Genomic DNA, 24,291 nt, shown 5'->3' with positions numbered 1-24,291 from the left:
TCTCTCTCTCTTCCCAACCCCTGCCACCCACCGGCACTCGCAGTTAGTCATTTCTCTCTCGCTCTCTTCCCAACCCCCCCAACCCACCGGCACTCGCAGTTAGTCATTTCTCTCTCTCTCTCTTCCCAACCCCTGCCACCCACCGGCACTCGCAGTTAGTCATTTCTCTCTCTCTCTCTTCCCAACCCCTGCCACCCACCGGCACTCGCAGTTAGTCATTTCTCTCTCTCTCTCTTCCCACACCCTGCCCCCCCCCCCCCCCCCCAACCCCACAACCCACCGGCACTCGAAGTTAGTCATTTCTCTCTCTCTCCCCAACCCACCGGCACTCGCATTTAGTCATTTCTCTCTCTCCCCGGCCTGTCACCCACCTCCACGCTGAACGGCGTCAACCATCAGCAATGGTTGACGCCGTTAAATACCAACTTTGATTTTCGCCGACGTGACCCGTGGCCACGTCGGAAGGACTTCGGCCCATCCAGGCCGGAGAATAACGAAAGCTCATAAAACCGTGGCATCCCGCCGGCGCCAGCCATTCGCCGCGGCGGGCGGCGGGATTTGCAGAACGCCGACTTATGGCGGGTGGGAGAATTCAGGAAGTGCCAGGAGCGGGATTCTCGGCGGCCCCGGGCGATTCTCCAACCCTGCGTGGGGTCGGAGAATTTTGCCCACTGTTTCTCAAGTCTATCTCCAGAAGAAAGCCCTCATTAGAATTTAAATTGAGCAGAACTTACACACAGGACACCTCATGCTAGGCCGGCAATTTCAATAATCTGTCCTTACTTTTGTTATTCATTCGACGGATGTGGGCTTCGTTGGCTAGGCCAGCATTTATTGCCCATCTCTAATTGCTCTCACGATATCTCTATGATGCTAAGATTAAGGGTGGATTTATTGGAGATATTCAAAATCATGAAAGGGTTTGATAAATTAAGAAAGGAAAAACTGTTTTCATTGGCTGAAAGGTCAGTAACAAGAGAGCACATCTTTGCGATTAAAACAGGAAATGCGGGAAGTATTCACCATCTCAGAAAGATCTGGGAGAGAAACACAATGAACATTTCAGGACAGTAAGTTTTCATCAGGACTGAATATTTCTAACAGTTTATGTTTTCATTTTATCTGCAGCATTTTGCTTTTGTAATAGCTTCAAGGCAATTGGCGAAAGAGAAAATAAGATGAGGACAATCGCTTATACACGGAGAGCTATACAACCTGGCAAACACTGGCTGAAAGGGCAGTGGAAGCAGATTACACAGTAATTTTCAAAGAGAACCGGATAAGTACTTGAGGGGAGAAAATTGCAGGGCTTTGGGGAAAAGAGAAAGGCAGTGGGACCAATCAGACAGCTCTGTCAAAGAAGAGCCAGCACAAATGGGCAAAATGGTCCCCTTCTTAAGATCCTGAGGGATCTTAACAGGATGGATGCGAGGAGAATGTTTCCTCGTGTGGGGGAATCTTGAACTGGAGGTCACTGTTTAAAAACAAAGGGTCGCTCCATTAAGGCAGAGATGAAGAGAATTTTTTTCTCTCAGAAGGTCATGAGTCTTTGGAACTCTCTTCTTTAAATGGCAGTGGAAGCCCAGTCTTGGAGTAATTTTAAGGCTGAGCTAGATAGATTTTTGATTAACAAGGGGGTGAAAACTTATCGGGGCAGGCAGAATGGTGGGGTTAAAGTTACAGTCAGATAAGCACAATCTTATTGAATGGCGGAGCAGGTTGAGGGGCAGAGTTACCTACTCCTGGCCCTAATCCATATTTTCATAAATTCTATATTGGTCATTCCATGGCTAAAACTGGAATAACTGAGCCAAACTGGCATTATTGCAGTGGAGGTGGGGCTCATTTCAAGGTGTTAGCCTCAGCCCAACTTGTAGGACTCACAAATATCCATTGGGGCCGGATTGGGGAGCGAGACAACAGAACTCAAAAACCCCACTCCACAAACCTGAGCTCATGATATTGGCTGATATCTCCGGACAGTAATGAGGGTGTGCTGCTCTGCCAGATGCTGTATTTTGTATGGTGTAAACAGAAATACCATCAGCCCTTTCGGAGGTTGAAAAATATCCCATGTCACTACTTAAAGAGCTGGATGGCTCTCTTGGTGGTGCGACCAGTATTTACCCCTCAAGCGACACCAGTGGAACAGATTGTCTCATCTTTTATGCAATTGCTGTTCACGGACTGTGCTCTGCAGAAGTTGGCTGTCGTATCTGCCTGTATTACAATGCAGCTAAACTTCTGAAATATTTTGTTTCCTGTGAAGTGGTTTGGAACGTCCTGAGGACATGAATAAATTCAGGTTCTTTCAGTTTTTGATGCCTGCTCTTTGGAATATATCAGTTGTACTTTTGTTAAAAATACTGTCACAAATTCTGGACAGTTAGAGATTTCTTCCAGATTTCTGAGGCAGCAGTAATATATTATATGCATAAGTGGTCTGAGCATCTTACTTTCATGGTGTTATCTCCATATTCACTTGACTCAGGAATGTGACCTTTGTGAATTGAATCGGATATCTCTGCCTTACAATCATACAATCGCCAAGCCAAAGGGAAACAAAGGGCGCGATCGTCTGGCCACACTGCGCTGGAAAAGCAGCTCACCATGATGCAGCGTGGCCGATGAAAGCCAGGAGACCCCGCTCCCGGGATCTACCCAGCTCGCAATACCTCACGAGAATCAATGCAATCTCGCGAGACATTGGAAGGGACTCCCACCCACAATGGACAGGATCAGTTTTTGACAAACCTGCATATTAGAGCGAGGTGCACAAAAAATGCCATCTGGGCACCCTGGCAGTGTCACCTGAATGTCAGTCTGGCACTGCCAAGGTGCCCAGGTGCACTACTAGGGTACCAGGTGGGGTAGGGTGGAGGTATGGGCTTAGGTAGGGTGGTCTTTCCAAGAGCCGGTGCAGCCTCGATGGGCCGAATGGCTTCCTTCTGCACTGTAAATTCTATGATTCTATGAAACTGCAAATTTTCTTACAAAATAAAAGAGTGTTGGAGTCTCAAGGATAGTTGATAAGTATTTCTACCTGGATACAAAATCTATATGATTCATGTCGCAATGGGGTAGAATTTTACGTCTGCTGGACGGGAATGCGTCCAATCTGGAAGCATGTTAAATACCACATGTATCCTAAATCATGCACGAATCCTGATGTCATTGCGCAGTTGTGTGCAATACTTCAGTTGGTGGCTGCAGGTGCGGATTGGCAGCGCATCTGCCATCAATTCTGTTGTTTGTAAAGGGTGTTAAATCCACAATTGGGCGGCATGGTGGCGCAGTGGTTAGCATTCCTGCCTAACGGCAGCGAGGACCCGGGTTTGATCTCGGCCCAGCTCACTGTCCGTGTGGAGTTTTTACATTCTCCCTGTGTCTGCGTGGGTCTCACCCCACAACCCAAAGATGTGCAAGGTAGGTAGTCCAGCCATGCTAGATTGTCCTGAATTGGGGGGGAAAAAAATTGGGTACTTCAATTTATTTTCGAAAAAGAAATAAATCCCCAATTGACCCACATTTTACATGCTCCATGCGATTTCAAGTTCAGCACATGGGAAACAGACGGCGGACTAACCGCTTTTTTTTTACATTTTGGATTCAAGGACGGGTAAAAGGGGAATGGAGCAAATGCTGCATGAGCAGTTGGGAGTTTCAGGGAGTGAGTTGAGGTGGTGTTTTGAGAGAGTATTTTCTGTGTCGGGACTTAGCACAGTGTGGAGCTCTCAGGCCATTGCTGTCCTCTTGCTGGCTGCTGCATCTACCAGTCCAGGCAATTCTGCAGGCTGTGATGCCTCTGCATACCGCCGTTAAACTTAAAATCGGATACGGCTCCCACCGCGCACTGACCCATCCCCACCAACGCAATGCGGCCATGATTTATGGTGGCTGGCACTTAAGTGACCGGCCAGCATAATATCGCAATTCTGAATTGATCTCAGGTGTGATCGGGAATTGTGGCTGCTTCCAGTTCCGCCCGCAGAGCATGCACATCATTCATGAAATTCTGCCCATGGAGATGGGTTTTGAGAGCAGAAGGGTTCCTAAGATATCCTTGAAAGTTCACAGACAGTTCGTCGGCTACGATTTGAGGAGAGGGAGCAGCTGGAAGCCAAAAGTCTCTCTGGATCATTGTGCGGGTATGTGGCTGGGAGCTTGTACTCAGATTGAGAAGAGCAAATTTGTGAGGATTTGAAATGAGGCTGGAAGATTCACCGAGCTGGTGCTGGAGGGGGAAATCGCCAGGAAAACCCCTCACCATAAAAGACAGTTCTGTGTTTAAATGTCCACAGATTGGGAAAAGAAAGGGATAGAAGTAAACCCTCAGGAGCTAAGAATCACTTTGGACTGGGTTTGGGAAAATCGGATGACTACTTAAGGAACAGTGTAAAGTATACTTAAGAAGCGATTTCTCGGTTGTGTTAAAAGTAAAATGGGAAAGGTCAGTTCCGTAGTTTGAAATGCAAGTTGTTTAAAAAAATAGTTAATTGCGCTTTTAGTCTGTTTGTCACAGTAAACGTTTTAAAATGCAAAACCTTCTCATGTCATCCTTTCAACTGTCAGCTAGAAATTCAAATTTCTATTTTTCAAGTTATTTGTCTCTGTACGGGTTGTCACAACAATTCGACTGCATGTGTGGCATTGAGTACTGGATGAACTGAAATCTCCGACAGTTCAATGTTCATGAAGCTGAATCCCTTTCCTCATCAACCTTCTTACTGAGCCTGGTAGCGCACAACCTTAGCATTCTCCTTAATCCTGATCTAAGCTTCAAAATTTCACATCTGGTCCACCCCCAATATTACTTTCTTCCACTTCTGCCAGTTTCCACCACTCCACTAATGAAATTGAAACAATTTATCCATACCTTTGTATCCGGGAGGTGTAAGTTTCAAATACCGTCTTCCTCTGACAAAATATATGAATCTCAGTGTTGAAATTTTCAGTGTTTTTTAGGAAAGCTTTCCAGATTTTTGTGGTGAATCACAGTAGCGTAATTCACACTGTATTACACATATTGTACTATGTATCTGTAAGCTCGGCACACGAGCAGTTGCGCTGCTCTACCACTAGTGGGAGATGCACTGGTAGTGTACGGGAGTTTGTACTGGGCACCACCCACGGCTCCTCCCCCTAACCAGAAGTATAAAGGTTGATGCAGAGAGCCTGCCTGCCAGTTCATCTGGAGTTCATCTTGTCACAGGCAGGCTCTGTTGTAAGACGATTAAAGCCACTGTTCACTTCTAACCACGTGTCGCGTGAATTGATGGTCTCATCAATTTAATCGCCTTAAGAAACAGTAAGGAATGACCATGGAATCAGCCCTCAAGCCTAATCGACTGGAACTTGACCCACAGGATGCAGAGGCGAAAGAAATCTTTTCGCATTGGCTCCGATGTTTTCAGGCCTACCTGGCTGAAGCAAGCTCCACAGAAACGACGGAGGAGCAGAAACTCAGTCTACTGCACGCGAGGGTGAGCCATCGTATATTTACTCAGCTAATCTGTACCGGCTCATATACAGAGGCCCTGGCCCGACTCGATAGAATGTACGTGAGGCCTATCAATGAGGTCTACGCACGCCACTTTTTTACTACTCGCCGCCAGCGCCCTACAGAATCGCTAGAAAAATTCCTCAGGGACTTAAAAGCCTTTTCCTGGGACTGTAATTGTCAGGCTGTAACTGCTGCAGAACATAGAGAACTTGCTGTCCGCGATGTCTTTGTTGCAGGCCTTAGATCGAATTACGTGCGCCAGCGACTGCTGGAGAAGGGGGCCCTAAATTTAGAAGATAGTGTTGAACTCGCTACAACTATGGAGGTCTCATTTCGTAGCCTCACCTCATTGCCTGCCGACTGCGCGACCCCGTCATGGGCCCCCGCACCCACGGCAACACTGCCCGGCCTGCAACGCGTCCTGCAGAAGCTGCGGGCGAAAAGGCCACTACCCCAGAGTGTGCCTGGCAAGGAAGGCCCCAGCCCCTAAACCTCCAGCGGCACAAAGTAATCGCTCTCCGCACTCGCAGGCCCGCAGGCCCCGGAACGTAGCGGCCAATGCCCGACTCCGCCCCCACCCTCCACGTGCGATCCATGGGGGCCGCCATCTTGGCAGACCCCCACCACGCGGTCCACCACGGGCGACGCATGGGGGCCGCCACCTTGGACACCATCTTCCTCGCCGCCCGCCACGTGCGATCCACGGGGGCAGCCATCTTGGGCCCCTTTCCTCTCCACACTCAGAAAACTCGATTGAAGACTGTGACCTCAGCGGGCACTCATCGCGGGGCCATCCCAGCGCTGTCAACCGAGCCGCTGACCCACAACTCAACATAGTCACACTGGACCAATTGCGCCCAAAGCATCTCCACAACTCGATGACGACGGTCCAAATCAACGGGTACAGTATACCGTGCTGAGAGCTTCGTACACCCAGATCTGGTAAGACGCTGTTCGCTCCCCGTTTTCCCTGCACGGCAAACTATCTCCCTCGCTTCGGGTTCCCACTCTGTCCATATCCAAGGGCGCACCGTCACAACTCTAACAATCCTAGGCGCGAGCTACTCTAATTTCCAACTATACGTCCTGCCCGAACTCTGTGCCCCACTCTTATTGGGACTCGTCTTTCAATGCAATCTCAAGAGTCTCACCCTCAGCTTCAGGGGACCCCTACCCCCACTCACTATCTGCAGCCTAGACACGCTGAGAATCTCCCCCCCTCCCCCTCAACCTCACTCCGGACTGTAAACCCGTAGCCACTCGCAGCAGGCGGTACAGCCTACAGGACAGGGTGTTCATTCGATCCGAGGTCCGGAGGCTTTTACGTGAGGGGATAATAGAGACCAGTAACAGTCCCTGAAGAGCTCAGGTGGTGGTCATAGACTATAGTCAGGCTATTAATCGGTTTACGCTCCTCGACGCGTACCCCCTCCCCAGGATTGCAGACATGGTGAATCAGATTGCCCAGTATCGGATTTTTTCCGCGGTGGATCTGAAGTCTGCATACCACCAACTCCTAATCCGCCCGGAGGACCGCCACTTCACAGCGTTTGAGGCCGATGGCCGCCTCTTCCGCTTCCCCTGGTCCCCTTTGGCGTCACGAATGGGGTTTTGATGCTCCAACGAGCAATGGACCGAATGGTGGACCAGTACGGGCTGCGGGCCACGTTTCCGTGCTTGGATAATGTCACCATCTGCGGCTATGACCAGCAGGACCACGATGCCAACCTCAACCGATTTCTCCAGACGGCCCAGAAGCTTAACCTCACATACAACAAGGAGAAATCGTTTTCCGCACGACCAGGCTAGCCATCCTCGGCTATGTCGTGGAAAACGGAGTCCTGGGTCCCGACCCGGACCCTATGTGCCCCCTCTTAGAACTCCCTCTCCCTCATTGTCCCAAGGCTCTCAAACGGTGCTTGGGATTCTTTTCGTATTATGCCCTGTGGGTCCCTCAATATGCGGACAAAGCCCGCCCACTCTTTAAGGCCACACCTTTTCCCCTGTCAGCTGAGGCCCGTCAGGCCTTCATCTGCATCAAGGAGGACATCGCCAAGGCTGCCATGCGGGCGGTGGATGAATCCGTCCCTTTCCAGGTTTAGAGCGATGGCTCAGAGGTAGCTCTTGCAGATAAATCAGGCAGGGAGGCCAGTCGCATTTTTCTCCCGAACCCTCTTCACTTCGGAACTTCGACACTCCTCAGTCGAAAAGGAAGCACAAGCCATTGTGGAGGCTATTCGTTACTGGAGGCACTACCTCGCAGGTAGAAGGTTCACCCTCATCACCGACCAAAGATCGGTTGCCTTTATGTTTGACTCGCAAAGGGGCAAAATAAAAAACGATAAAATTCTGAGGTGGAGGATCGAACTCTCCACCTACAAATACGATATTATGTATCGACCGGGGAAGCTCAACGAGCCCCCAGATGCCCTGTCCCGCGGGACGTGTGCCAGCGCACAGAGCGACCGATTAAAAGCCATCCACAATGACCTCTGCCACCCGGCTCGCCCACTACATTAAAGCCCGAAATCTGCTTTTCTCCATCGAGGAGATAAAAGCCATCACCAGGGGTTCCCCGATCTACGCGGAGTGCAAACCGCACTTCTACAGACCAGACAGGGCCCACCTGGTCAAGGCTTCTAGGCCCTTTGAACGCCTCGCTATCGATTTCAAAGGGCCACTCCCCTCGACTAACAGGAATGTGTACTTCCTGAACGTCATGGACGAGTTCTCCCGTTTTCCCTTTGCTATCCCGTGCCCCGATATGACCTCCCACACAGTCATTAGGGCCCTGCATAGTATCTTCACCCTGTTTGGTTTCCCCAGCTATGTACACAGCGACCGGGGTTCGTCCTTTATGAGCGACGAGCTGCGTCAGTACCTGCTCGACAAGGGCATCGCCTCGAGCAGGACTACCAGCTATAACCCCAGGGGGAACGGACAGGTGGAGAGGGAGAATGCGACGGTCTGGAAGACCGTCCTACTGACCCTCCGGTCCAGGAATCTCCCGATCTCCCATTGGCAAGAAGTTCCCCCCGATGCGCTCCATGCTATTAGGTTCCTCTTATGTACCGCTACCAACCAGACCCCTCACGAGTGGCTACCACCGGGGTTTCGCTCACGGCATGGTGAAGACACCGGGCCCAGTATTCCTCCAGAAGCACGTCAGGATGCACAAAACTGACCCACTCATAGAGAAAGTGCTCCTACTGCATTCAAACCCCCAGTACGCCATCGTAGAGTTCCCTGACGGCCGTCAGGACACTGTATCCCGGCAGCACGGTGGCGCAGTGGTAGCACTGCTGCCTCACGGCGCCGAGGTCCCAGGTTCGATCCCAGCTCTGGGTCACTGTCCGTGTGGAGTTTGCACATTCTCCCCGTGTTTGCGTGGGTTTCATCCCTCCAACCCAAAGATGTGCAAGGTAGGTGGATTGAACATGCTAAATTGCCCCTTAATTGGAAAAAATGAATTGGGTACTCTAAATTTTAAAAAAAAGGACACTGTATCCCTCCGGGACCTAGCACCTGCAGGATCCAACCCCCCCCCCCACTACCACCGCCGAGGTACCCCTCACACTACATCCCACCCAACTTGCCCCCCCCCCCCACGGCTCCGCACCTACCAATTCGCTACATTTTTTTCGCACGCCCGCGCCAGCTAGCTCCCAGCGCCCTCAGTCCCCAGTCGAACCAGACGGGTACGAAGCTCGGGCGGAATCGCCCCCGGAGTCCGCCATCGTACCCCAACCGACGGTGCTCATCCAGCCACCAGAAAGGGCTGCAACCCCGGTGCTCCGCCGATCACTGCGGACAACCCGGCCACCGGACAGACTCAATCTGTAAGCCACCACCCCCGCCGGACTTGATTTTTTTTACAGGGGGTGAATGTGGTGAATCACAGTAGCGTAATTCACACTGTATTACACATGTTGTACTATGTCTCTGTAAGCTCGGCACACGAGCAGTTGCGCTGATCTGCCACTAGGGGGAAATGCACTGGGAGTGTACGAGAGTTTGTACTGGGCTCCACCCTTGGCTCCACCCACGGCTCCTCCCCCTAATCGGAAGTATAAAGGTTGATGCTGAGAGCCTGCCTGTCAGTTCATCTGGAGTTCATCTTGTCACAGGCAGGCTCTGTTAAGGAGTGCTTCATGATGTCACAACTGAATGGCCTAACTCCAGTTTAACATTATGCCTTCTTGCTAATTTTTTTTTTTAATAAACACTTATTGTCACAAGTAGGCTTCAAATGAAGTTACTGTGAAAAGCCCCTAGTCGCCACATTCCAGCGCCTGTTCGGGGAGGCTGGTACGGGAATTTCTATTTAGCATATTGCATTCTCTAGTCATCTTAAACACTTCAATCATATCACCACTTAATCTTCGAAACTCGGAGGAACATAAACCTAGTGTATGTAACCTGTCCTCATTACTTAACTCTCTTAGTCCCGATATCATTCTGGTAAATCTGCGCATCACCCACTCCAGGGCCAACAAATGCTCACTTGCTCCTTTTAAAAGATTGCTGCAACCTTCAGTTTTCACCCTGTTTTTCTTTCCTTCCTTCTCCTTGCCTACCATATCCCTTTCATGATCCATTCATCTATTCGATCAATGCCATGTAAATAAATTACTGCTGTATTTGCTTCAGTACTTTTGTCAAATGAAGACGAGGAAATAAATTCCAGTTTAAGTTCTGTGCGTGTTGACTGAATCCATGAATTTGCACCATTTCTTACTTTCCCGAGGACAGATCAAAGATCTCACAACCAGTTTACAGGTAAATCAATACTGTAAGCTGTGTAAGTTTTTCAAATCCTTCCAGACCATGTCAACACCAAGCAAATGACTGCAAAACTTGCATGCGTGAGACAGTAGAAGCGGCTGAATTAATGGAGCCGGTGGAGCAGAAGGACAGGTCAACTAAATAATGAGGGCAAAGAGTAGAAGGCTTCCATTAGAACATAGAACAGTACAGCACAATGACTCTCACAAGATGCACACCCTTGGCAATAAGTTGTTATTTTGTTCTACTTTTGTTAACCATGACTAAACCTTTTATCATTCCAAGTTGTGAGTCATGATTGGTTGCCTTTCTGCCCTTCCCATTAAGTAATCTAGGTTTCCCAAAATTATCCACAGGAAAATTGCATTCTGACTGATGGTCGGAAAATTCCACATTACTTGTGATGTCAATGACATGACCTGACACATGATTCTGCATGTTTGAGCTCATAAAGATGTTTGATTAGTGTACTTCCTTTAATTAATTTTTAGTTTACCCTTCAAATACCTGAACTTCTAAGGCTACGAAAATCTTTAGGCTTTGCGTATTCCTCTTGAATTAAGTTTTATACTCTGTAATTTCACATGTTGCAGGATCTGGACAGCCAGCAAAGAGAGAGATAGGCTATCATGATATTATAGCCAGGGCCTAGAAATGAAAAAGAAATATGTTGTCCTCACTTATTAACCTGCTCCTAAGGGCCATTGCATAGAATATTTGAAAACATTCAATGTAATTGCAACCAACAATGCCTTAAAACCATTTGTTAAATATAAGTATTGCTGAAGATGAGGAAAAGAATTGTACCTGATAAAAAACAGCTGAAAATATCAAAAGTGGCTGAATAGCTGGACTGATATTATACAATCTTCCGAGTGACAACAACTATTGCTTTAAATTCCCAAATTCTCTTGGTAAAAGTTCCATTCTCAATTCAAGTACTTGCTGTAGTGATTCATGTACCAGTAATGAATGCAATTCTGCTCATATCTCACAACAGTAATCCAATAACGGTGAGAGCTGAAACCTCAACAGAACTAAAACAGGTTTATCAAAAATGATTTGCTGTGGTCACAAGTTTAGTGGATCATTATTCTACACAATACCTGTGAATAACTTGGAAAAGCTTGGATTAGATTACTCATATCTCCAGTTATTACTGTAGTTCATTGCAATGACTTCACAGAATCCATTATTATATTTCTGTAGGTTGAGCGCAAGCATCACTCTAAGTCACGAAGCCACAAACACCAAGATGCAAACATCACACTTGAACATTTCAATCTTGAAACTTAGGGCTAAGGACCCAAACTAATGTGCAAAGAATAAGATTCATGCATTTAAGGTCAGGCTTACATGTCAGAGGCGGCAATCGGTAGACAGGACGAATCCCACCATCTAATTCCCACCTCCACCCTGAAACTGTCAGAGAAAGGATCTTCTGGGGGTCTAGAATGTAATTGACCTGTTGGCAGGCCACTTCTGCAGATATGAAGGTGGGCTAAGACGGAAATAGAATTGGGTCGAATCCTGAGCCAGCAGGTTAAAAGTCCCGCCTGTGTTCCCAACAAATCTCAGCCCGGTGTACCCGTTGCATTCAGTGGCTCATCTATAACTCAGCATTTTGACCATTTTACCCTCCCCCCATTTTCCTCCCTCATCCACACCCACCCCTCCCATTACTGATTCATTGTCCAATTGACGAACAGAACTTACAAGTTATTATTACAGTTGGAGGCCATTGAATAGCCCATAAAACTCCCTGGGTGGGATTCTCCCAGCCCGGGTCCGGGCCAGAGAATCCCCGCAACCGGGTCACGTCGCCCCGACGCCGGCACGCAATTCACCACGGAGCGGAGAATCGGCGCCATTGGCGCCGGCACGTTTGGTGCGGCGCCAGTCATGGGCCGCTGTACGTGGCCGGGCTGCTGATTCTCGGCCTGGTTTGGGCCAAGCGGCCGCTCTAAAAAGGCAGAGTCCCGCCAGCGCGTCCACACCTGGTCACATCCGGCGGGAACTCTGCGCGCAGGGTCGGGGGGGGGGGTGGCCTGTGGGAGAGGGAGGGGGGCTCCGACCCCTGGGGGGGGGGGGGCCTGGCCCACGATCGGGGCCCACAGATCGGCGGGCTGGCCTCTCGCTCCCCGGGCCTATTTTCGTCCGCACCGGCCCCTGAACTCCCACGCCATGTTGTGTCAGGGCCGGTGCGTTGAGGGAGGCCACTGCGCCGCGCGGGTGGGTGCTGGCGCCGCTGCGCATGCGCAGATCCCGCGGCGCACAGTTCGTGCCGGGATGGAAGGCTGGAGCAGCGTGAACCGCTCCAGCACCGTGCTGGCCCCCTGTAGGGGCCAGAATCGGTACTCCCAGCGGCCCGTTCACGCCATCGTGAAATGCGACGCAGTGGACACTCTGCCGCTGAATGGGAGAATCCCGCCCCCTGAGTAAATAAACAGACCTTTTCAATCAACTGTATAAGCAAAGTCAGGTGCTTGTAAAACAATTACTGGAATTGGATTTGTTTATTGTCACGTGTACCGATGTACAGTGAAAAGTATTTTTCTGCAAGCAGCTCAACAGATCATTCAGTACATGGGAAGAAAAGGGAATTGAACAAAATTGAAGAAAATACATCATAGGGCAACACAAGATATACAATATAACTACATACGCATTGGCATCGGATGAAGCATACCACAGCAATTAGGCAATTGAATTGCAGTCAAGAGCTCTGTCAACAGGTGTTTAGACTGAATAAATAAAAGCAAGGGGAAAGCACTAAACAATTATACATGGTTATCATACTAGACTATCCTTTCAATAGTGAAATGTGTTCTACCTTTTTATCCACTAAATGAACCATTCTGAAGACTTTTCCAGCTTTTCCTTAACAACCTGCCAGGTGATAGAAGTAACAATCTGGCAAACACGAGGGGCGGGATTCTCCGACCCCCCGCCGGGTTGGAGAATCGGCGGGGGACGGCGTGAATCCTGCCCCGCCGCCGGCTGCCGAATTCTCCGGTGCCGGCTTTTTGGCAGGGGCAGAGATCGTGCTGTGCCGGTCGGGGGACGTTGGCAGTGGCCCCCCCCGCCGATTCTCCGGGCCCCGATGGGCCGAGCGGCCACCTGTTTTCAGCCGGTCCCGCCGGCATGAAATACAAAAGGTCCATACTGCCGCGACCTGACTCTGAGGGCGGCCTGCGCATTCCTCGGGGGGAGCACGGGGGGATCCGGCCCCGGGGGAGGCCCCCAAGGTAGCCTGGCCCACGATCGGGGCCCACCGATCTGCGGCCAGGCCTGTGCTGTAGGGGCACTCTTTCCCTCCGTGCTGGCCACTGTAAAGCTCCACCATGGACGGCGCGGAGAAGAAACCCCCTGCGCATGCGCAGGGATCATGCCAGCGGTTCTGCGCATGTGCCAGAACACGCTGGCGCTCCCGCGCATGCGCCAACTCGCGCCCCCTTCGGCACCAGTTGGCATGGCGCCAACCACTCCAGCGCCGGCCTAGCCCCCAGAAGTGCGGAGGATTCCACAACTTCCAGGCAGCCCGACGCCGGAGTGCTTCACGCCACTCTTTGGCGCCGATACGGCCTGCCCGCCAGTTGCGGGAGAATCCCGGCCATTGTTTAAGGGGTAGTTACATCTACCAATCAAGAACTTCCATGATTCATCTTAATGAACACAAATGAAATTTAAGCTATAGTATTTAATAATGAACAGTAAAGGTGTCAAAACAATTTGAATTACCTTTTGTACTCTTCCTACCTCCAATCCATGAAAATTAAAAAACAAACTTACCTGGGCAGACTGTCAGCGAGCCCACAATGCAGACTGTTGCCTCCTTAATAAGAGCAGATTCTGGAGCCGGTCTTCACCCCGCCCTTGTGAAAATGGTGTGGAAATGGAGGAAGAGGAGGTGGCCATTTTGTTGCAGTTCCACTGCTATTTAGTCCCAATCAGAACCATGAAAATCCAGCCCTTTAACGTGTGTTTAATTAAGTTCCTTAACCCACTATTTCAATCACGTGTTAATCTTTGCAAGAACAATTTCCAGACCCGAGTACTCTCTTTTCTATTCCCCAACCCAAAATAAGGATGTCAAAAGTGAAAGTTTAACTCACCAACATTGCCTAGGCGCATATGTAGTTTTCCTTTTGTTACTGTTGTCATTCCATGAGGCTTAACAGTGCCATGCTTTGTGATGTCAGCCAAGGCCATTGGTACATCTGGAGCATATTCTGTGGTTATGATTGCCAGTTCATGAGAAACCTGGACTGCAGTGCGACCCTGGCGTAGCAAGTACTGCAACAATAAGATCCTGTTGTTAGCCTATGTGCAATATGAAACAAACAAATGGGCTTTGAAAGGATTAACAGACATATTGACCCAAAGTTGAGTTGATGTCTGAACGGTGGTCATTACACTTTCCCACAAACTTTTTAGGCCTTTTTGCACTGAAATATGTGGTAATTAGAAATCCATTTCAGTGCATTGCCCTCTTCAGGTGATCTAAAACTTTCAACCAAACACAATGTGCAATTCTTCACAGAATTATAGAATTCCTACAGCGCAGATGGAGGCCATTCGGCCCTTTGGGTCTGCACCGGCCCGCTGAAAGAACACTCTCCCTAGGCCCACTCCGCCAATTTATCCTCATAACCCCACCTAACCTGTGCATCTTTGTACACTAAGGGGCAAATTAGCATGGCCAAACCACCTAATTTGCACATCTTTGAACTGTGGGAGGAAACCGGAACATCCGAAGGAAACCCACACAGAACTGGGGAGAACGTGCAAACTCCACACAGCCACCCAAGGCTAGAATTGAACCCGGGTCCCTGGCGCTGTGAGGCAGCAGTGCTAACCACTGTGCCACGGTAAATTCTTAATGCACCGTGCAGAGTTTGAACTGGAACATTCAAGCTGGAATAGTTAATTCAAGGCCATGTCATGTACAGAAATGAAGGGAGAGAAAGAAGTGGGGTGGGGGGGGGGGGTATAAAAGGGAAAAGTTTATTTTTAAATCTTCAAAAACTAAAATTAGAAGGGACGAGATATCACACTTATAAAAGTTAACTTGCAATGCCAGAGAGGTTGTTAGGCAGGAATAAAGACTTAGCACCGAATTAAAAAGCCACATACATGAGATTGTATAAGTCTCATCTTTTTATGGCTTAGTACTCCAATTTCACCCTTTCCCTTTATTTGACTGGTGAATCTCTGCTTAAGATAGCAGTACAGAATGGCTTCTGGTGAGATACTGCACCTCAGACAGCAACTTCCAGATTTTCAGATTTAACTGGGCCCTATGATTTACCGTTAAATAACGGCATAACGGGGGCAGCACGGTGGCACAGTGGTTAGCATTGCTGCCTACAGCGCTGAGGACCTGGGTTTGAATCCCGGCCCTGGGTCACTGTCTGTGTGGAGTTTGCATGTTCTCCCCATGGCTGCGTGGGTTTCGCCCCCACAACCCAAAGATGTGCTGGTTAGGTGGATTGGCCACGCTAAATTGCCCCTTAATTGGAAAAAATAATTGGGTACTCTAAATTTATTTTAAAAATAACGGCATAACCTCATCGATATTTTTACCGTAAAATCCCAGCGAATATAAATCCTAAACATTTAAGATTTCATAAACCTTTCATCTAGGCAAATACTGTTGAGAAAATAAACCACTTACTGTAAAAGCTAAGGCATCAGCAACACCCCGAAGCATGTTCATATGTGCTTCCAATTAACAGTAAAACATAATAAGATTTATTTAGCTTTTAACTGAAAGAATATTTTAATGATTAGGAGTGAATTATATATGAATGTGAGTTGTTGAAATCATCTTACAGCTCAAACCTAGTTTACAGCATTAATAATTGAAAAAGAAACAACTGATAATAAAAAGCCAGATTGAAAGTATTATTTTTAGAACAGACACGGTGAACAGAACTTGAGTATTGCTGAAAAAAAGAGACAGGCTGTTGAAGTTTTTCATCTTGCACTCATCAAATCACCAAAATTTCCAAAAGGGAACAACAATTATACTACATAAGAGGGTGCTGATTGGTTAGCAAGTGGACTCTGATTAGTAGAGATGTTGCCATGGAGAATGCAACAGGGGACAGTTAACTATCAAGCTTCTATTTCAATTCAAACCAGTCTGGTCGACTCTGATTGGTCAAGACATTGCCGGGGGAATGAACCATGGAATGGCTGTCCCCCAAGGTTTTTATTAGTTGAAAAAGGTGTAGGGCTTGGATACGTTCTTTTTATTTGCAATGGAGCGGCCCTGTATGTGAATAAACATAGATTCTAGCATGACTTAGTAGTCTTGCAAGTCTGTCCTGATGAGGGCAAGATAAAACACATGTTGCTTTTTCAGCAAAACATAATTTAGAATTTAGAATAGTGAGTTAACATGATCATTACAGTAAAATAGTTATTTTCAGGATTGCACAAGATATTTTTCTGCATTTGTTCCTTTCATCCAAAAGGTGTACTTAATTTGCCTGCAGCTAGTGAAACCTCTTTGGGTTACGCACCAAAGCAGCATTCCCTCAGTGGTACAACAGAACAGCAGTGGTTAAAGAAAAAGTGGAGGCAAAGATTTAGGAAAGAACTATTAAACCAGGTCCCCACCCACTTGTCCATGTCCTGGATCTCCTGTCAGAAGTGATTGTGGCCCCTGAAAGCAAGTCATCTTGTTATTGCCCTTTTAACACTGAACGCTAATGTCAGTGTTAATACAAGTCTGACCTTGTCAAAACAATGCAGAACAGAATAAAAACCAAAATCTAAATGAAGAGGGAGATGAAAACAGTTGTGTGACATTAGAGTGGCAAATCTACAAACATAGATTCTGCTACTTTATTAGATCCAATGTGCATTGTTTGCTGAAGGCTACCTGTTCCTTTTAGTTACTACACATATAGACTAAAATCTGTGCAGTAAATTTAATAATACATTTTCAGGTCAATATGCCAGGGAGCAATGACATTTGGAGTTCAATTGCCCAGTATGATGAGTTCCCAATCTCAGCCCTGCCACTTTGTGAAAGTTTGAAGCATTCTACTGATCAGTATGCACCAAGTCCCTTTAGATATCTCCTTTTCAAAGACCAATACAACTGATAAAGCAATTTGTTAGAAAATTCCTATATATTTTTATGATAAAATTCATCTACTAGTACCTGTGCTCTGGCAGTTGATGCTGGAAATGTCCATTCTAGTCTCCAATATTGTCATTCTTACGTGCACTATACATCCCCCAAACCCCCTTATATCTTCATGCTTTGAAATCATGATCTCCATCTCCACTAACCCATTTTTCCAGAACCTCCCAACAATGGGCTCTTTATCACATTCTGTCTTTTCTGCCCCCCGAGGCTTTTAAAACCATAGCTTGATATCACTTAACCGCTGTTTCTGATTTACATTGATATCTCTTTCCAACCTTGGTAGTGTCCTTTGCTTTGGGCCTTAGACCTTCACCGTATCTAAGCGTGAGGCATCAATGCAGATGTTTTGAATTGGAAGAAATGTTCAGAATTGGCCAGATGTAGCCTATTGCTATATACATATGTACATTAAGCAATTCATCTTTGAAGTCTTGGCATAATTACAATGCATAGCTTAGAAGTATTAACATGGAGCATTTCAAACTCTGAGGGTCCCAGTATTTCTTGGGATTATGTATTACGTGGCTAAGTATTTTGAAATAGTCTGACAGTCAACTGTTCCATCAACAAACAGCAACTTGAATTATCTAGTGGCTTTAACCTTGTTGTGCTTTGATAACCTTTACCTTCAGTTCCACAGTGGCAGTGCCAATAAGAAGCAAGGATTCTGCATCCCAAACATCAATCTGCAATGTCTGCGTGGCGAGGTATTGCATAAATAAACGCTGTTCTCCTTCCTTCATATAACTCGGCTCCACCATATATTTCAGCTCCAGCCCGGGAGAATCTACAGCAGATCGAACTGGGAATTAATGAGAGCAAGGCTGAAGATGAACATATCAATTCAAAGGTAAGTCAAATAAAGAATAAACCATTTTAAAGGGAAATCTGGTGAAAGTTTACTATGGAAATGACCACATAAAAGTGACAGAATAGTATGTAATAAGTTTCATTATTTTTAAGAGGAGTTGTTTTTACAGTGTAAGGACAGACCTAAAAAGTGGATATTTCAGCTCTCCCAATTATTACAGCCTAAGATAGGAAACAAAACTGAGAAAAACCTATCAGCCTCTCAATAGCAACTATGAAGCATCACTCTTCACAAACTCATCGTAACATTAACACTGTATGACGGATGGTGAGCGGCAATAGAAGAAAAATCCTATGGGCATCTTCAACAGATCTCCCGTGTGTTTCTCCCTAACGCAGAGAACACTGTGTTCCAATTCCCTAAGGAATGTAGTGTTTGGAATAGTAAGGAGGTTAGTAATAGTATTGATCCTACAGTTAAAGGAGGAAGGGGTGGGACTATGTGCCAGCATAGAAAGTTGAGAACAGAATATTGAGCGACAGCAGAACACCAGCATGTCTGTTTAGGCGATGGCACTTCAAGGCCAAGAAGATATTCAAACGTGAGAAATGCCTGGGTAAGTAAGTAGATTCTGACACTCAAGGAACAAAGAACAGAACAGCACAAGAACAGGCCCTTCAGCTCGCCAAGCCTCCGCCATTCATGACGTATGTTGAAATTAAAACCTTCTTCATTTCTGGAATCCGTATCCCACTATTCCAATCCTATTCATCTGTTTGTCAAGGTGCCTCTTAAATGTTACTATCGGATTTGCTTCCACCAGCTCCCCAGCACGCATTCCAGACACTCACCACCCTCTCTGTAAAAAAAACTTGCCTTGCACATCTCCTCTAAACTTTCCCCTCACACCTTATACCTACGTCCTCTAGTAATTGACTATTACACCCTGGGATAAAGCATCTGACTATCCACCACTCTGGGAAAAAGCGTCTGACTATTCAAGGCTGACCTAACCACTCAAATGCGAGAAGTGTCTGAGGAGCTGTATACAACTTGCACAATAAACCCAATGCACATGCGCGAGAAGGCGCAGTTGTCTTTGACTCCTGGCATGTTTATGCATTAATCTTACATGTTGCAGGTATGCTTGCATATTAACCTTACATTACCATTACATACCAATATATATAGACATGCCAGACAGTCCAGAAGACTCGACCATGATTAGTCAGGAGGCTTGGTTCAACAAAACATCAATAAGCCCGTTCTGAGTTTAAAGTTGCCTATCTCATAACATATTTTATATTGGGTTTATTTTCTTTTGATAAATAAATACTATTGATCAGGTAACTTTCTGTCCTCAAAGTCCTGTAAAAGGGTAAGGATTATCCTAACACATAGGGCTATATAGCATTGGAAGCAAACTTCTCTGTCTATTGACCTGGTCATAAAATTAATTTAATTCTTATCCCGCATCATCTCCAATAATCTTCAACAGCCCTGTCTGCCAAAATGTATCCACTGTCATCTTAAGATTCATAACATTCTCCAGGTCCAGTGCTTCTTGGATAGGGTCATTCTCTGCAGAAACAAGTTGTATTGTAACTTCGTATTTACCCTTTCCTGACACTGCATGGTGGTAATGTGACCAGTGTTGGCAGAATTAAGCCAATTATGGAAGTCAATTTCCATTGATTCTCAGCTCTTGTAGTTTGGTGGGATCTGTCCCGGAAAAAGAAATTGTCCCACACCAAAGTCTAACCTCCGGTCTACTTGCTAAATCAAATTCGTATCTTACCGAGACAGATTGGGTTAACGGCCATCTCATTATTGATATAAAGTTCGTATTTCTCATATTCAATAGTGGTGACAGAGATAATCAGTCTCTTTTCAATCACTGAAGGCACATTCTGCCAGACAAATTAGTTCAATTTACAAAATAAATTAAGCAAGTAATAAGTAATTCAATGAGCAAGGCATCTGCATCAATTCCTGTTAACCTGGTGGTTAGAGTGCGGTATTTGCTACCATGGAAGGAGTTACAGATAGGGTGAGCTAGATATATACACAAGGAAGAGAGGAAGTGATGGGGTTAGATTAAGAAGAATGGGGGCGATCTGGCGAAGCATAAACCCCAGCATGGGGCTGTTCGACCAAACGGCCTGCTTCTGTGCTGTAAACATGTTGCGATACTCACTTAAGTCACCGGTGCCATTTTTGTTTAGAGGTACAAGGATGAAAGGGGTACTTTTTGAAGTTCCCTTTTCCGCGTTCCGCATCATCATCAGTTTCAGCTGCTGTGTCGTCACCGGTGGAAAGCGATAAAACTGAAAGGTGAAGTAGACTGATCCTGGCTGATGATTACCCGCAGTTACTCTAAAAAAAATAAATTCAAAGGCAGGAACTTACTGACAACCCAGTGCTCTTTACTCAAATAATTATCTCTTCCACACGTCAGATGGCCAGCCTCCATTCATTTTGCAGCTTGGTGGCTAACGGGGCAGATATTTGCTGTTCAACGCAAAGGTAAGTCTAGTGAGTTCAGTTATAAAAGACATCAATTGAAAGAGCAGCCTCGAATAATTGTGAATTTCCATTATGAAATATTTTTTAAATGTAGGGAGATACATTCTGCCATAGGTACAACATGAGGCAGTGCCACAGAGTCCTACAACTAATGTTTGATTCATTGCTAGATGTTGGTCTCTCTGGTAAGACCAACATTTGGCAGTTTGCTGATGTGTGTATCACAGTTTTACATGAAAATTCCAAGAGGCAGCAAAAATGCCTGGATTCTGGGCGGATGTGAGCAATAACAAGTCATTTGCCCTGGCATGCTTCATTCTGTTTAGGACTGCCCCTCCTCGCAAAATCCTTAGAAGCAATTGAAACCTACCAGCTACAGGCCCCGATCATGGTTCTTATGGGCGACTAGATCCATTCATTTGAAAATTGCTGGTGCTAACCCCCATGGTCTTTTGTCCAAGAAGCTGCAACCAGCAGGCACCACACTCTCTCTAGCTCCACATCAGTGTTAACTCTTTCTGGGGTGCCGATGCCGACAAAGCACCTCAACTCAAGTTGTGGTAAAGTTTAATGCAATTGCAGAGAAACCCATCCAGGCTATCTTGTTTAGATTTGAGGTACACAACAAGTGATTGAAAGTAGTCATAACCAACAAAGTTTGGATACCCTTTGAATCTGATTGATGAAACATCTTCCAAGAATCAATTGTTTCAAAGAGCAGAAAATATCAAAAATCAAAAAAGCTTTTGTTCAGTGACAACTAGCAATGTGACAACATGTTCCTCAGTCAACACATAAAAAGAAAAATAGTGCAATACATTACATAACCTGAAACGTTTTTTGATGTTTTTATGAGCATCATTGTCAAAAGCACCTCCCACTCCACCCCACCGGACAGACACCGGACTCTCTCCCCACTCTCTTATCCCCAGGCAATCATCTGACACAGCCTCCCCTCCCAGCCAATCATCGGACCACCACACCCGGACAATTATCAGACCCCTACTCCCGGACAATTATCGGACCCCTATTCCCGGACAATTATCGGACCCCTACTCCCAGACAATTATTGGACCCCTACTCCCGGACAATTATCATATCCCTACTCCCGGACAATTATCGGACACCTATTCCCGGACAATTATCGGACCCCTACTCCCAGACAATTATTGGACCCCTACTCCCGGACAATTATCATATCCCTACTCCCGGACAATTATCGGACCCCTACTCCCGGACAATTATCGGACTGCTACTCCCGGACAATTATCGGACCCCTACTCCCGGACAATTATCATACCCCTACTCCCGGACAATTATCGGACCCCTATTTCCGGACAATTATCGGATCCCTACTCCCGGACAATTTTCAGACCCCTACTCCCAGACAATCATCGGACTCCCACTCCCAGACAATTATTGGACCATCTCTCCCTGCCCTGACAATCATACATATAGAAGATAGGAGCAAGAGGAGGCCTTTTGGCCCTGCAAGCCTGCTCCACCATTCATCACAATCATGGCTAATCATCCAACTCAATAGGCTAATCTTGCTTCCTCCCCATAGCCTTTGATTCCATTCTCCCCAAGTGCTATATCCAGCCGCCTCTTGAATATATTCAAAGTTTTAGCATCAACTACTTCCTGTGGTAATGAATTCCACAGGCTCACCACTCTTTGTGTGAAGAAACGTCTCCTTATCTCTGGCTCTCATCAGGCTCCTCACCCCGAAAAATCATCCGAGAACCTTCCACCAGACAATGATCCAACTCTCTCCACTACCCCCCCCCCCCCCAACAATTCATTGGGGGATTATACCCCCCCCCAACAACATCAGTCTGGAATTATTGCCAGCATTCTGCACCCCCCTCAGTGCCCGCTTCCCCCCCTCTCCTGCAAGTTTCCCCCTCACTGCCCACTGCCCCCCACCACATATAAATGGCAACCCCCCCACCAGAATTAGAGCTCCCAAGAGGGCCCACCTCGGCACTGCCCAATGGCACAGGTGGGCACTGCCAGGTTGGCACTATGCCAACCTGCGATAGGGGCAGTGTCAGGGAATTGTCGGACATGTCTCTCTACTCCGGGAGGGATCCGCTCGACTAAATGCCATTTTAAAAAAGCTGTTGTAAACCTCAGTGAAATATGAATACTCAATGGGGGGGGGGGGGGATCATGAGGCGGAGGACTGACTAATCATATTTAAATTTATTAAATCTATTAAAATGAGGTTCTCGCCCTTTGAAGGCATGTACCTCATGATGTCACCAGCACGGGGCGGGGAAAATTGTAAAACGTGGTGCTCGATTCTCCGCACCCCGATGCCGAAATCGCATTCGGCGACGGGGCAGAGAATCCGGTTTCCCGCATGAAATCGGAACCAGCGGCAGTTCGGCGATTCTCCACCCCTCGAAATGTGGGTGTACACTGCGCAGAGTATCCACCACCTGAGGCCATTACCAGAGGCCCGCCCCGCTATTCTCCACCCCTGACCGGCCGAATTCCCGACGGCGTATTTCTAATATGGCCCCAGCTTTTCGGGAAACTTGCGAGGCGGCTGCGGACTCGGTCCGCGACTGTCGTGGTCGGGAGCGGGCCGATCGGAGAGCAGGGGGGGGAACGGGACTGGGCCTTTATTGTGCAGGCAGTCTGGGTCGGGAGCGCGGCCGATCAGCGGGATTATTTCCGCGGTCCAGGTCCGTGGCCGCCATGCTCGGGGGTGGGCCAATCGGAGGGCGGGGGGGCCTCATACGGGACTGGACGGTCTGGGTCGAGCGTGGGGTCTAAGGCCGCCATGGAACATGGCGCAGCAACTGACTTGGAAGTGCGGGGGGACCGTATCTGCAGCTGGAGCCCTGCAGGGCTGTGAATCTGTGGCCTTTTGACGTCAGTTTTTCTGGCGTAAAAGACCATGGTTTTCACGATGTGGTGGGGACATAGTCCCTGAGAATCCAGCCCAGGATCTCTCCGGAGAGAATCACGTTTCTCAGTTCTCTCTGGACTTTCTGCCCACATCGCTATTCTCCCTGACGGCGAACACGGGCTGAAAATCGCCCCCAATATATTAATTGACTGTAACACAGCTGAATATTGAGTCTTTTTTAATGAGAAACAAAAGCAATTCCTGCTTTACTTCCTTGCCCAAGTCGAATGTCACTTCTATGGAATGGTTCTAGCTCTTGGGCCAATGCTTTCTTTGGGCATTCTGTCTGTAAGTGAACTGCAACCAGACGCAATTCTTTCTAATGTACTTCAAGCAAAGTCAAAAAGAGCAGCGATGGTGAGGATGGTACCTCTCTTCGGGGAACCTGTTGTCTTAAGGTATACAACATAGCACACAGAGAAGAAGTATGGATAAAATGTTGTGATGAAAGATCTTCATGCAGGAGCTGAATTTTCTATTGGCTGCAGAGGCAACCTGGATGCAAGTGAGCCCCCCCCCCCCCCCCTCCCCCGCGCAAGTTCCTCCCTCACACACACACACAGATGCCTCTCCAAAAT

At 47.4% G+C, this 24,291-nt stretch overlaps 1 protein-coding gene across 7 annotated transcripts in view; it reads right to left on the bottom strand.

Annotated features, from left to right (window-relative positions):
- Positions 1 to 24,291, bottom strand: part of nphp4 (nephronophthisis 4) — a 591,121-nt gene that overhangs the window by 105,853 nt on the left and 460,977 nt on the right. For 5 of the 7 annotated variants that reach the window (XM_038821764.1, XM_038821766.1, XM_038821767.1 and 2 more), the window contains 3 exons: positions 20,462 to 20,640; positions 18,080 to 18,255; positions 14,404 to 14,584 (listed from right to left, as the gene is read on the bottom strand). In XM_038821764.1, the coding sequence (XP_038677692.1) occupies positions 14,404 to 14,584; positions 18,080 to 18,255; positions 20,462 to 20,640 (536 nt within the window). The remainder of the gene's footprint in view (positions 1 to 14,403; positions 14,585 to 18,079; positions 18,256 to 20,461; positions 20,641 to 24,291) is intronic. The other 2 variants (XM_038821765.1, XM_038821772.1) reach the window with 1 other exon arrangement.

The sequence above is a fragment of the Scyliorhinus canicula genome, chromosome 16 (genome assembly GCF_902713615.1).
Source record: "Scyliorhinus canicula chromosome 16, sScyCan1.1, whole genome shotgun sequence".
NCBI lineage: Eukaryota > Metazoa > Chordata > Chondrichthyes > Carcharhiniformes > Scyliorhinidae > Scyliorhinus > Scyliorhinus canicula.
Note: the sequence above shows the minus strand (reverse complement) of the source record. Positions and strands in the feature narration are given on the sequence as shown.